The following is a 13,780-nucleotide window of genomic DNA, read 5'->3' on the forward strand; positions in this document are numbered from 1 at the left end:
TTACCGCAAGGGAGGACAGAAGGGCCACTTCACAACCTCTCCCTCACTGTCTCTTTCCCACTCCCTCGTCTCGTTCCATCCCTCCATCCCTCTTTCTCTGAGACGACAAATTAATCATCTCTCTAATGCCTCATGAAAGCCAAACTTTTTTTTTGGCTCTTCTTAATTTGGAAGGTGGAGTATATCTCTCATTCACCCTCTCTCCACACACACCCACACATCCTCTGTCCTTTCCACTTCTTTTTTCACTATTAGTGTTGGAAAGATTAATGTGTTTTGCTGCCAAGGATGTGAGGTTGCATCCATAGGGGAATACGTACACGCATGATTGTACACACATATACAAAGACATGTATTGTACTGTATATATGTACGCATGTGGACACGAACCACATAAAAATCCTCAGATGGCTATCATCATTCCTGAAAATGTTTTTTTCCCCTCCAAATTCAGTATTGATGGACTGTAGAGGTGGAGAGGAAGAGCTATCGATTAAGGAGGCAAGAGGAGAACAAAGAAACACTCATCATTAAGAGGGCAGGGAAGCAAAGGCTGTATGTTGAAGAAATGGCCTAAAGTGAATGAGTACAATACTGCATTGTAGCACACCTCTGACAGTCTCTGTGCGCACAGATATTTTATCAGATTTAAAAAGACGTGGTTTTGCTTCCATCAGTGGCTGTTGTTAAGTTTAAAAAAAGCATTTAACAAATCTGATTTTTTGTGGTAGTGCAACAAATTTTGTTACTTTTACAAACAAACATCTAACAGCTGGCAGCCATAGCTGGCATAGTGAATGTCTAGGATGTGTGAATATTTTCACCTTCTCTCTGAAGCCATTACTCGTTCCTTACACGCCTGCTTCCATCGGTTTTCGGTACTATGGACATCTTTGAGAACAGGCTGTTTGAAAGCATGCGTTATATTCCTGTTTGTCAAATTCATCATAGCTAATTGGATAATTCAGAATCGGCCGGACAACACCAAGACCTCAAGCGGCCTAGTTTGATTGAAGCATATTCTTAACCATTTCCTCCCTCTCTCAATTTTGTGGTACACAACCCTGGTTTATTGGTGTGGCAGTGGTGCTACAATCTAAAAGTATGACTATCTAAAGAGCCTTAAGGCTTGCTGATGCTACAGTGCATGAATGTCACATATGAAATAACACAATACTAACAATAATGAGAAAAACCTTGGTCGACTTTGGGACAGATGTTTAATAATCATAATGAAACTGTGCTTTCAAGCATGCAAGACAAAATAGCAAATATTTGTAACTCCAAGATATTCAGATTCACAGCTAAAAGTAGAGAATAGCGTTTAACCGGTTCATCATTAAGTATATGGAAGGTAAAAAAAAAAAAAAAAAAAAAAGCAGCACAAAGGAGAGTCAGGGCCTGACACTGACACTGAAGTACATTAAAAGTAATTACATTATATTATTAATGTATAAAGTAAGCCGCAATGGACCACAGACAGATAAGGTAAGTGTTAAGAAGATATGACACTATGTAAATAGGACAAGTTTGGCCTCTGCTACAACCTGACACATCAGGAGTCTGTTTCCCTAATGCACATATACAACCTTGTAAAACAAAGATGCCCAAAATCAAGCTTAACATTAATTAGGACAGGCCAGAGTCAAACCTCCATCCCAGCATATGTCAGTGCCAGTCCATATCAGCTGATACCCTCCTCCTTTTTGGCTACCTCATGTATGGCACAATCTACAAGCCGCTTTACAACCCACCACCACCCAATCTCCTTTCTTAATATATCTGATTTAATCAGCTTCTTATCCGTTTATCATTGAGGCCTGCTTTGAGTCCCTGTCTCGACACCAGAACAAGCCATGCATAAGCTGATTTTTAAATATTAGGGAAAGGTATTATTCATGTTAACACATCAACATACTTCCATCAATCCTCAAATTTATTTGTGTCTAAAAATGATTGGATAAAATATATATCCTTCTGAGGCAAGTTGGTGTCACATCAGTAACAAAAGTGCTATTGTTATTTTTCTTTTGATGTACAGTAGTTTATGGTTTATCAAGTAAACACAAAGCTTTTACCTCTAACCTTGTGAATCTACACACACACACACACACACACACACACACACACACACACACACACACACACACACACACACACACACACACACACACACTAAAACATCACCCACAAACGCAGTATATGCACCGGCTGAGTGTTCTGGACATAATAGGCGCTGCTGCTTGGTCAGCTGAACCTGAAACTGACACTAAATAACGTGATGGACTGGACAGATGGGGGAGAAAGAGGAAGGAGCTCAAAAATGGATTAACAAGATGGGAGAGGAAAGACGCAACATGAAGAAAGATACACAAAGAGAGAAATGGGTTTTGCTGTGAAGAAATGAGCGCAAAATTTGAGAGATACTGAAACATCATTACACAATTTGAGATGTTGTGTATTGAGCCTGTCATTGCCAGCCCATTAGCCAACCTCTGGGGCTTCAACCCCCCCCCCCAAAAAAAACCTATAGTTTCACCAAAATACCAAAACTTTGTCTTCTGAAGGTGAATTTTCCTAATCTCACTAAGTAGTAAGCAAGTAATTAAGACTCTTTGAGTGATAAATGGATGTTATATCCTCTCATTGAGTGTTCAGTAATATAAGAGTCATGTCATATGACACTTTTTATGTTCTGAGGACCATTGAAATTAAAGTGAGAGGCGAGACATACTTCTAGAAAGACTCCAATGCAAGGGTGTCAAACTCGTTTTAATTTAAGCACAGTGATGTTTTTGCCACGGAGTGATTCTTTGCACCATAGAAGCAGCAAGCTAGTGGGCACTAAACAGCTGTACCACCTGAGACACAGGGCAACAACATGTCCAGCTCCTTTCATCAGGTCACTTTACCCATAAACACTGCTGTAGCACAGCTCAGATGCTACTATTATTACTACAAATGTCCAATGGGCCAGGCAAGGTTTTAATACTTTAATACTTATAAATGGCCTGTGTAGAAATTTAGGTCCATGGATCTCTTTCCTATTGCCTCCCTGTTTTTAACAGTTAAGGAATAAGAATACAATCTGAAATGTTCTTAACAGTTAAAGTCTCTAGAAAAAAAAGGGCAATATCAATATGTCACCAGTTTGTAATGACAACAGTGAAAAGGCAGAAACATTTGGATTTGGCAGTACAAAAAAGCCAACTTTCCACACATTCCACTTAACTTCTGTATGTGAAATGATGGCATTCCATCACTACACTGAGAACGGCATTGGTTTCCATTAAAAATAAGTGATTATATGGCTTCCTGCAATGTCCATATATTGAAAAGTCATCTAGTCAGCCAAACCGGAGTGTGCACCATGAAGGTTAGCATTTGCCCTGTGGCACATGTTTACCAGCACGTCTCTAAGGGGTTAAGTGTGCTGTTAGAAGGTACACAGTCTTAGAAACCTGTATTTAGTCAAAATGAGCTTTTCATTCAATATCACACTGAATTGTATATGGATCCTATTAACCAGGCTAGCTGGCCAGATCTAATGCTGGCTGTTAACTTACTGAATCTACCCTCTGGTCCAAATATAGTCATGTACAGGTTCAAGATAACTAAGACAGTGAGAATGCTGAAGACAGTTCACAAGCTAACAGGTGACATCACGGGGGCTACATTAATCTTTTATATACAGGCTGGTGGTGATAGCCTACACACGAACAACAACAACATAACAGATAAAAAGGCTTGAGAAATGTGACAAGCACCTCAGCACCTGCTTGCACATAAACACTGACATTATGCGATTGATACAGTGCAGAAGAAAGAAAGGTAGGCATCATTATCAACTGCAAAAGAAAAGTACTTTTCATCATGAGAACATGTCTAAATAAATATATTTCAGCTGGATCATCTTGTTGAAACTGTCAAAAAAAACAATTTTGCAAAGTAAAACCCAAACAAACCTAATTGTTAAAATAGCAGCAGTGGTTTTGTTTCCTATATGTCAAATCAGAACTCACTGGGGTTATGCTAAAGAATAAAAATTTAATCTATGCAACTTTCAACATTTCACCCAAGGAGAGATGGTCAGAAAGCAGGTACGCTACGTTTGCAATGGCAGCCATAAAATGACCTGTGAAGAGGCTGTAAAGAGTTCAGAACATCTGAAACACCGTGATAGCAACACTGCTGCAAGTAGTGAGAGCTGAAGAGAATATAGGCTGAAAATAAAACAGAAATGTAAAGTTTTGTCAAAGATCAAATGAAACACCCATTTATGCTTCCTCAAATATGTAGAGGGTACATATAGTGTACCATTGGTAAAAAGAGCAAGCTGTTCTTTAAAGCTAAAGCAAAAAATCTGGCTTCGACTGATAAAAGTTGTTAAAAACAACCAGGGACGAAAGCTAAAACTAGACTCTACAAAAAGTCCAAAATTTAGGATGGAGGCTCAGTCATAAAAGGTTAACGGCCATATTTTTGTTGCCCTTTGTGTCTCTTCTCCGCAAGATACTGGTTCCCACCTATTGTTTCAAGGTAAATCCTCTAGTACAGAGGAGGAAGGACAATGAAGCAGAAATATAACAAGTTCTTAGCTCTGCAGAAATATATGAACTTTGTCTGTAAGAGCCACATTACTATTAGATACATCATTATTATAAATGTGTACAGTATTTAAAGACAGGCCTTAGTAGCAGGAAATAGTTTTTTAATGTATTTTGAGATGTTTTTAGAAATATACATCTAATGCAACCTTTATAATCTGTTGGACAATTTAAACTTAGCATTAGTGGTACTGTCTGTAATAATAATAAATAATACATGTTTTATTAGTCTTCAGTAACATTTTAATCATTAGACTAATCTATTTGGCCTTTTACGTACAATGCCTAAGAAATAACTTTATCTGGGTGAAAAGGAAAGTATGTTAATGGGACTGTGTTTGTATATTTATCTATATGAAGATATATAATACAGATCTGATTCTCAATTTTTAGATTTTAAAATATGGGTTGACTCAAGCATTTCTTACCTTTAAAGAAATGGAGACATTAATGATTAATTTAGAAAAAAAACTGATTACATTTTTAATTTCGTCCTACTAGAAACAATAAATCCAAGTCTGACTGAGCACAGCATGTTTTTCAGGAGGAGCTGGTTATTGTGGTATTTTATCTGAGCTGGGTCAACAAGTTCAACCATAATTTTCTGGCGCCATATCTTAACCTCCACTGTTTATCCTTGACTGAGTGCTTGGCATCTTTGTCTTCACCCTGAATTACTTCATTGCAAACTGCAAAATGATAAAATTGCTGGGTAAAAAGACGCAAAAAAATAGACCGTTCACCCCTTGTTTCCCTCAGGAAAAATTTTAAATACACCGCAGAGAGACAGCGAGGTAGTAAAGACAGAAAGAAAAACACTCTAGAAAGAAAACAAGAAACAGAGATTGGTGAAAACCCATCAGTAAATTTGCTCAGCTGAGGTTGTTCAGGTGCAGTGAAATACTGTCTGTTCATGCTTTGGATGATTAAAAAAAAGAAAAAGCGCCTTTTTAGTAAAGTGCAAACAGAACATAAAGAGGAATGGGTTTGTTTTAGCCTCGTTAGTGTTGACAGAGGTGTGAGTTATTGAGTTAATAACAGCTCTGCGTGTTTGTGTGTGAAAGCCATGCTTTTCAGCCGTGAGACACACAGAAAGAGCCACAGGTGACTGGAAAGCCAAAGTAAACCGAAGGAGCGTACATGCAATTGTCCAAGATGAATGCAAATGAGTGTGTGTTTCATATGTGTTTGCACCTTTTCTCATTCTTCTTCTCTGTCGGATAAAAGCTTTTGTGTTATCCGATAAGCCCTGTAGTGGTCGTTGTGTGTGATGTGATTGCATGCATTCAATAATTATCTGTGCTTTTTTTCTACCAAACATATATTACTCCCAGTCATCATAAATATTCTTTATCTGCTTCTTTCCCCTTCGCTCTCGCTGTTCTTCCATCCATCCATCCATGCATCCATCTCCACCCACCAACACTCCTTTCTGAGGCACATTAAATCCACACAACTGAAGAATAAATATGCCACATTAAAACATAAGATATGAAATTGATTCATTCTTTCCTTTAAATAGCATTATGAAAACAGGAGCCTGCCATTAATCAGCAGCAAGGTGGGAACTGATTTTTTTTGCAGGCGGAGGCGTGCGGCGTGCAGATGCTAGTTGCTGCGGGCTCATCAGCTTTATGATGTAATGGCAGTATTTTATAGAGGTGGTGCAAACATCGATTTATGCTGATGACTTTGCCTGGGTTCCATGACTCGCTGGAAAGCTCTGATAAAGTTGGGCTATAGAGGAGGTGATCTTTAGCTGCAAAAGGGGCTCACGTACGCCATGGGGTGGTGGCTTTGAATGTATCATGGCTGCATGTAGTATGGTTGTTGGTGCCAGACAGTCTGACGTTTTCAGAAACTACTGATCTACTGAGATTTACCTTTGCTACCATCTCAAGGATTTACAGAGCATGGTCCAAAAAAGAGAACCTATCCAGTAAGCAGCAGGTAAAAATGTCGATTTGGAAGAACTTTGAACTAAAACAACCACTCACCGCAACCAAGATATGCAGAAGAGCATCTCTGAACCCACAACATGCTGAAAAAACATCGATTTGGTAAATAAATCATCATAGATAAAACTGGGTTAACTTAAGCGACTACCAATGCATTGTTAACAATGTTAATGGTTACTTGATCAAAACATCTGAGTCTCATGCATTCATTTCTAATTTTTAATAGAAATGATTTGTTTACAAAATAGGGAAGATGAACAATTGCTTTCGAACAATTCTGAATCATTTTTAAGCAGTAAACCAATTGAAACTGTGGCGTGCCATCGAAAAGTTTTCTAATCTTTGTCAACCATGAACTGTTTCAGCACTGCATATCAGACAATCTAATCCAATAAACTTTACACATACAGTATTCACTGCAGCCACGGAAAGTTTGAAAATTTGTAAATTTCCAGCTGAAAATGCTCTCCAGAGAAAGAAGTTGTAAAAAGTTCATATGGTTTCTGTTTTTCTCTGCGACTGGACTTTTCATCTTCTGAGAACAGAGACGATAACACAGACGAGTTTGCATGGACGTGTGCGAGCCAACACATTTCTTTCCAGCTGTGACACATGGAGTTTGTATCATTAACCCATCCCTGACACTGACAGAGTTCTGCTCAACATACTTTTCTTTCTGTCTAAAGAGTATAATTGCAAGTCTTTAGACGACAAAAAAGTTTCCAGCTGTGACATACGCAGTCTCCATCACTAAAAGAGATTAACCGAGCCCAGACACCTCGCCATTTGAAAATGTTAATGACAGAAGGCTCTTGTTCCAAGAATACCTGTAATTGCAAGTCTTCCACAGATGGAAATAATGTCTAAAGAAAAATCCACCTGGAGAATTTAAGTTCATCCTTGATGTGTGGATGACTGGGTGTATAAAGTGCTTTGGGGTCCTTAGGCGGGACTAGTAAAAGCGCTATACAAATACAGGCCATTTACCATTTACTATGCAAGAAGATACAGTATTTCTCCATATGGTAAAATGATCCCATATGGTTAAAGTGAGCATGAATCATCAGTCAGCTGATGAATGTTTGTGCATATGAATACGTTTATTTTAATCATGGCTTTTAGAACTGATGCTCATGTAATTATATTCCCGTGAGAAAAGCAAGTGATTCCCTCAGTTATGTTACCAGACAATGTTTTCATGCAAAAGAATGGTGAAGTGTACAGATGTGAGTGGGGTGTATGGAAAGCACAGTACAGTGAAACTTGACACCAAAGTTCAGCTACTGAATACTGGTTACACAATCACTTGTTCTAAATATTTGTTTCTGGTTACAGTAAAATGATTTTAGTGAGATGTTACCCATCAAGTATGATCACAGAGTTCTGTGACTCTGACTACTGTATATAAAGTAACCTGATTCAAATTTCATTGTAAGAACCATTGTGATCACACTGCATCACCTCTGATGTGTTAAAACAACAAGACTTCAAACTGAATATGTTTTTGGGGAACAGGAAAAGTTGCAGCGAGGCAAATCTGGTAAGCAAGGGAGACAGCGAGCAAAAAATGTGTTAGAGTTAGTGTGTGCTCCCCCCCCCCCAAAAAAAGACTCCTGCGGCTTGGATGCTTCACACTGATGGATCAGCTCTCAACAACAGTGATGAACCTCAACATGAAAATTGGATCAGTTCGACAAAGAAAAGATGCTTTTCTGCAGTTTCAGTTTGTGGCTCAGAAAGAGCAAACTAAAAACAGCATTCATGCTGGAAGGGTCCACAAAGACATATCACTGAATGGGAAATTGGCTAGATTCAAATCAGTTGCTGTTTTTTTTAATGTTCAGACTTTTCAGAAACTGGTGCTGAAATGGAATTCACAAATATATAAATTGCTGTCTTATTTAGTACTACTATGGCACTTTTCAGGACTGTAGTCAGAGCTCTCAGTCCTCATACCTTCACACTAGGGGTTGATTTAAATCAATTTTAGTTTGAATAATGCAGTTTTGATTCATTAAATCCTGAATCGATTTTTAAATATAAATGTATTTTGCCAGAAATGCCAGAATCTCAGCTTAAAGCTCACAAAACTATTTGAACAACCATCAAACAGCTAAAACAGCAAACGATTAAAGAGCTGGTAAACGGATTCCGCAAAAAGATGTAAACACAAAGTACGACAGCACGTACGCGGGTATGTCGTCGGGTGCTCAAAATTGACATCTCACAGATTCTGAAGTTGCAGTTTTTGTCAAATTCACTGAACCAGCAGAAAAAGAAGATCAAAACTATGCTTGAATTCCCTCCTACTTTGGCAGTTTTGCTTCCACCACAATAAAATCGCACTCCCTGCACAGCTTTCTCTCTGTGTACTTCGAGACAAGCAGCATCAGGTAATGTTCATATGTTGAATCATGGTTTTCTTCTGTTTTTGATCTACTGCAGGATATTTTTAAGGTGGTTATCTGCTATAAAAAGCCAGGCCAGAAAAATCTCCTTCATGTTTTTCTGTGTTTCATCCTCAGTTACTTTGACACAAAGGCATCTGCTTCGATGCTCGCACCTCTGATGAAGTCTCACAAGTGTCAGCACTGATAAATGATCAGAATTATAATATTTTTGACTGTCTGAGTCAAAACTGAATCGAATCAAAACCTTGTGAATCAGAATTGAATCAGTTATAGAAATCAGTGACGACACCCAGCCCTACTTCACCCCTCAGAGTAATCAGCCAGGTTCTTCTTCATGGCTGATTGAATTTGAGACAAAGTATCTCTACAAAAAACAGTCATCTCACTTCGTATGTATAGATAACAAGCAGAAATACCAATTACCTTGGATTGAATATAAAATGAAAAGCTCAACAGTGGTGATTGGATTAAAACGGCACACAGCATGACAATGGAGAAATAATGGTTCAAAGCGCAAATTGTCAAAAAAGCGATCCAACTCAGATAATGTAAAACAAGCACAACTCAGTCACCCTCCATGCATGTATCCTCCATCACCCTTCTTTCCTTGCAATTATATGTTAATCATTGAATCGACACACCTCCCCATCTCTCCTCTGCACACCAAATCACTGCTCAAGTGTGGAAACAACAGGTGCTGTGCTCCTTGTTCGCTGTCTAAACATGGCATGAAATGGGGTGATGATGACTCTATTTGTTGCACTGCATAAGCAGGACAACATAAAATAGCGGGGCAGGATGGAAATGTTCTTTTTCTCTCATTAATTACACAATTATGCTAAGCTGCATGCCTGACTATGAACCAGATGTTGTGTAATTAACCTCAGTGTGAAGATAGCGTTCTGCTCCATTGTCTCTCACCTTCAAGAATGAAATGGAAACCAGGCAGAGAGGCAGCGATAAGGGAAGGAACTCCTGAGGTTTCTGCAGGCACATGAGCCACACCGAGCTCAGCCAAATCCAACGCGGCCAAAACGAAACTAAAACTAATTAAACATCAGGTGCAGATAGCCCTCTTCACTATTGTTTCTGTAACCTTCAGCTCAAACAATGTGAAGAGAGGAAACCTTAAGCAGGAAGGGGAGATACGTGGAGGTGGACGGGATTTTAAATTGAAGACGTGAATCGATATATTTCCTGCATCGACGTCATCGACAACACAAGGGGAACCATTTTCCAATAGATCTGCAATGTGATATCATTTCAGTAATGCTATTTGTTTAATAAAGAGGATGTTAAAGTTTAATGCATCTTTGAACCTACAAAAAGTTGAATGTTGCAAAAAAACCCAAAACAATTATTACAATAAATATTTATTAAAGTCTATGAATCTCTCTTGATTTAGCAAACATGCCGAGGACTCTAGTAGTCTTTGTTTAAACTTCACATCATCTAACAAAGCTTTCAATGCACACTTGTGCACATGTATCGTGTTTTGATAGAAGAGTTTTATTATTCATGTGGCTTTTATTCTGACTAGCTGGCCTCTTGAATGCCATCAAATCTCCTGCAGCATCTGTCACGGGGCTCCACCGTGGCTTCAGATGTGGATGACAAAGATGGCTCAGGAGTAAGAGTTCACTTCCCACAATGCATTGCTCCCATCAGGATTATTTATTTGCCGAAATGAGTAACATCAAGGCAAGGTCACTTAAATTAGTTTGTTCTGATTTGCTGCTCCATGCACCTTGTGTAATGAGATAACAACTTGCAAATAAACAATGTCACAGTACATTACACTAGGCACATTTCTCTTTTTTTAAGCAAAGATGACACATCGATAGTTTACTAGGGCATACAGGGAAAAAGTGCAACACGTTGTTGTGCATAAACCTTTAGCAATATGTTTCCATATATAAAGAAGAACTCTGGCACAAGTTTCAGAACGACATGCTCTGACTAAGGTAAGTTGTGGTTTATCAGCAAAGCAAAGATGGCCTTTCTAATTGCAGGATGTTGCAGACTCGGTGAAACTAAACTGAAATCCAGCAAGTTAAAATAGGAAGGTTTAGATCTCACCTTTGTGAGGAATTCTAATGTCAGTGCTCAGGCAAGTATTTGCAGGGGTTTTTTTTTTAGTCTCCTGTAAAATCTGAGGCTCTAAATCCATTTTATTGACCTTTTATTTAGTCAGCAGTAGTTTTCACTCATGCTTGGTTGCTTAATGAAAAGTTGGAATGGACCAAATTGCCTGATCCCTCCATGCAGTGCCAAGCATGGAAAGTGAAAGTCAGTTTCTGATTTGGTTGTTGTTTGAGCTCTAGACTGATTCAAGATGCAGCACTAAAAAAAATTTAACACACCTGTTTGACACACCAATGTGACACAGTTATAAAGTCTATGAATTAATATTGATAAACAATATGGAAACATTCCACCCTCCTGGACCAGAAGTGACAGTGGTGTCAAACAGGTGTGTCTCCACAAAAAAGGGGGAGCGGTCCAGTTCAGGGACTGGTTAAGATGGGAAGGCACCTGTTAGCTGCAGGCACCTACGACACCATCTCCATGTTAGTCACCAGTATGACTGAGTGGAGATCCTGTCACATTGGGAATTTTGGAAGATTAACCGAAGTCATTAATTGCTCCAAATTTTCTATAAAATGCACTGCTGTTTATTTTGTGGTTACAGCAGCCTCACTGAACAGGACTGAAAATGTATTTTCTTGTTTACTTGCCAAAAAACAAAAAAATACTACAAGTGAGTGCATGAGGAGGTTTTGTGCCTTTCCTTTGTGATCTGTATGTCAGACTCACTAAATATAAACAAAATGATGCACTTATTCTAAAAATATCTAACTGAATGAGAAAGATATTTCAACAGGAAAAAATCTTATGTTGTCTGGCAAATTATAAAAGAGAGTGGGATAAAGGGTGTTTTTCACTTGAGCTCAGCGTTTCAGCTCTCTTAAGTTCTCGGCTCATGCACAGGCCTGCCTGTGTCCTGTGAACCAAAATGAGTTTGATTAAAAAAAAAAAAATACAACACAAAAAATGGTAAGTCTTCAAACCTAGCGGGTTAAGTCAGTGTGACTACACAAATTTTGCAGAACAAACCTGGCGTTCTACATTTTTATGACAAAGTTATGAGGTTATAAGTGCAACACCAGAGTATATACAGGTGCTTCCTGGCACAAGAGAGGGATTAGGAGGTTGTTTGTGCATAATTTGAACTCTGCTCAGATCCACCACACACTGCTGCTATGGCTGGCATGTACCTTCTGTAGCTCATTGTTTTCTAATGGCTACTTGAGAAACAATGGTATAACCACACTGTCATTCTGTCTGAACTGTCAAAGGTCGATTATTGACTTGGCCATGCACTGTGCTTTAGGAAGGCTCTGTGTATTCCAAATAAAAACCTTAATCATGTCACACTGTCTTTTTAAGCCTCTCCCTCTCACCAGACTTCCTTGTAGCTCTCGGTGCACTATCCCAATAGTTATGGCTTTGGTACAAGTGTTCTCAGTTATTGGGCCACCAGCAGGGATTACATGCCTAACTACATGGGAGATCTTTGGACTCCATCACTAATATCTGTTTTACTCTTTTGTTAAAGGAACTTGATCGCTTACTACATGGACTCATGTGAACAGTTTACTTTGATAACCTGCTGATGCTGATGATGTGAAATAATTCTTATCACAGCTCTTCACAACTTGAGCCTGATATTCCAAGTAGTTCAAAGGAAAAATCCAAATTGCAATTCAACACACAGACACAGTGTCTAGATCATTTTTTGCATCCACACATATCATTTCCACAACAGCAGCCATGACAGAAGGTCATAGGGCTAACAAAGTCATAACAGTATGAAGTCTGCTGATTTGCAAACACAACAAGTGTTAGACATGTCTTTTATCCATTGCAATGCTAAGAATTCACCCACGTGTTCAAGTCCTCTTTGGTTTTGTATATTTCTGTGTTTGTGCCTTTGTTCTGACCTGTAGCAGCTCCTCTTGGTCATCACCAACCTCCAGTGCTACAGTGACCGAGGCGAAGGGACGACTGGCCATCTGCTGTCGCTCTCTCATCAGCTGCTGTAGAGTGAGATGGGGGGAAAAAAGAAAATAGTTTTAATTTATTTATTTTCATGGATTTATTTCTGACAGATTACTGTGTCAGAACTCAAACACAGGTTGTTATTCTTTTACTGGATTTATCCTTGAGAAACTCTACAGGGAACAGCTGAAGGTTAAGTGCTTTGCTCAAGGGCATCCTAACAGTGCAAACTAAATGAGATTAAAGTGCTTCACAATTTCTCCATTGCCAAAAAAAACTCCCCAAAACCGATCAGGGTTGTTTGACAAAAGCAAACATGTTAAGGTGGTAAGAAAGAGAAGTAACAGGGCTAAGGAGTAATACTGACAAAAAGGATATCACTGGAAAGAAGGCCAGAAGTAACGAAGCAGTAAGAAAGAAGCAGGTAGATGAAGAAAAATGATAAAAAAGAAAGGAGGATTATGAAAATATAGGTTTAGGAGGAATGGAGGGGGGCAGAGATCAAAGTAGATGCTTGCTAGACACACAGGAGGAAGGCAACGATGAGTGGGGAAAAGCAGCTGGTGGGGGAATGGTGGGAGTCAGAGGGGAGGAGGAGGAGGGCAGGCAAACTTCATTAATGAGGAAATGTCAGATGAACAAAGGCAGACAGCGAGGCCTTCATCAGCATGAGGTCCAAACGCTGACCGAAAACACAAACAAAGATACAGCACAGCATTTAAATGAAGAATGAAAAAGAAAG

At 38.9% G+C, this 13,780-nt stretch overlaps 1 protein-coding gene across 1 annotated transcript in view; it reads right to left on the bottom strand.

The window, feature by feature from the left end:
• The window catches only part of atrnl1a (attractin-like 1a), a 318,106-nt gene that overhangs the window by 40,714 nt on the left and 263,612 nt on the right, over positions 1–13,780 (bottom strand). The window contains exon 29 of the mRNA XM_085427777.1: positions 12,981–13,076. Coding sequence (XP_085283903.1) covers positions 12,981–13,076 — 96 coding nt within the window. The remainder of the gene's footprint in view (positions 1–12,980; positions 13,077–13,780) is intronic.

This window comes from Rhamphochromis longiceps, linkage group LG13 (genome assembly GCF_057381845.1).
Source record: "Rhamphochromis longiceps isolate RC_006_pf linkage group LG13, R_longiceps_female_GT1.1, whole genome shotgun sequence".
NCBI lineage: Eukaryota > Metazoa > Chordata > Actinopteri > Cichliformes > Cichlidae > Rhamphochromis > Rhamphochromis longiceps.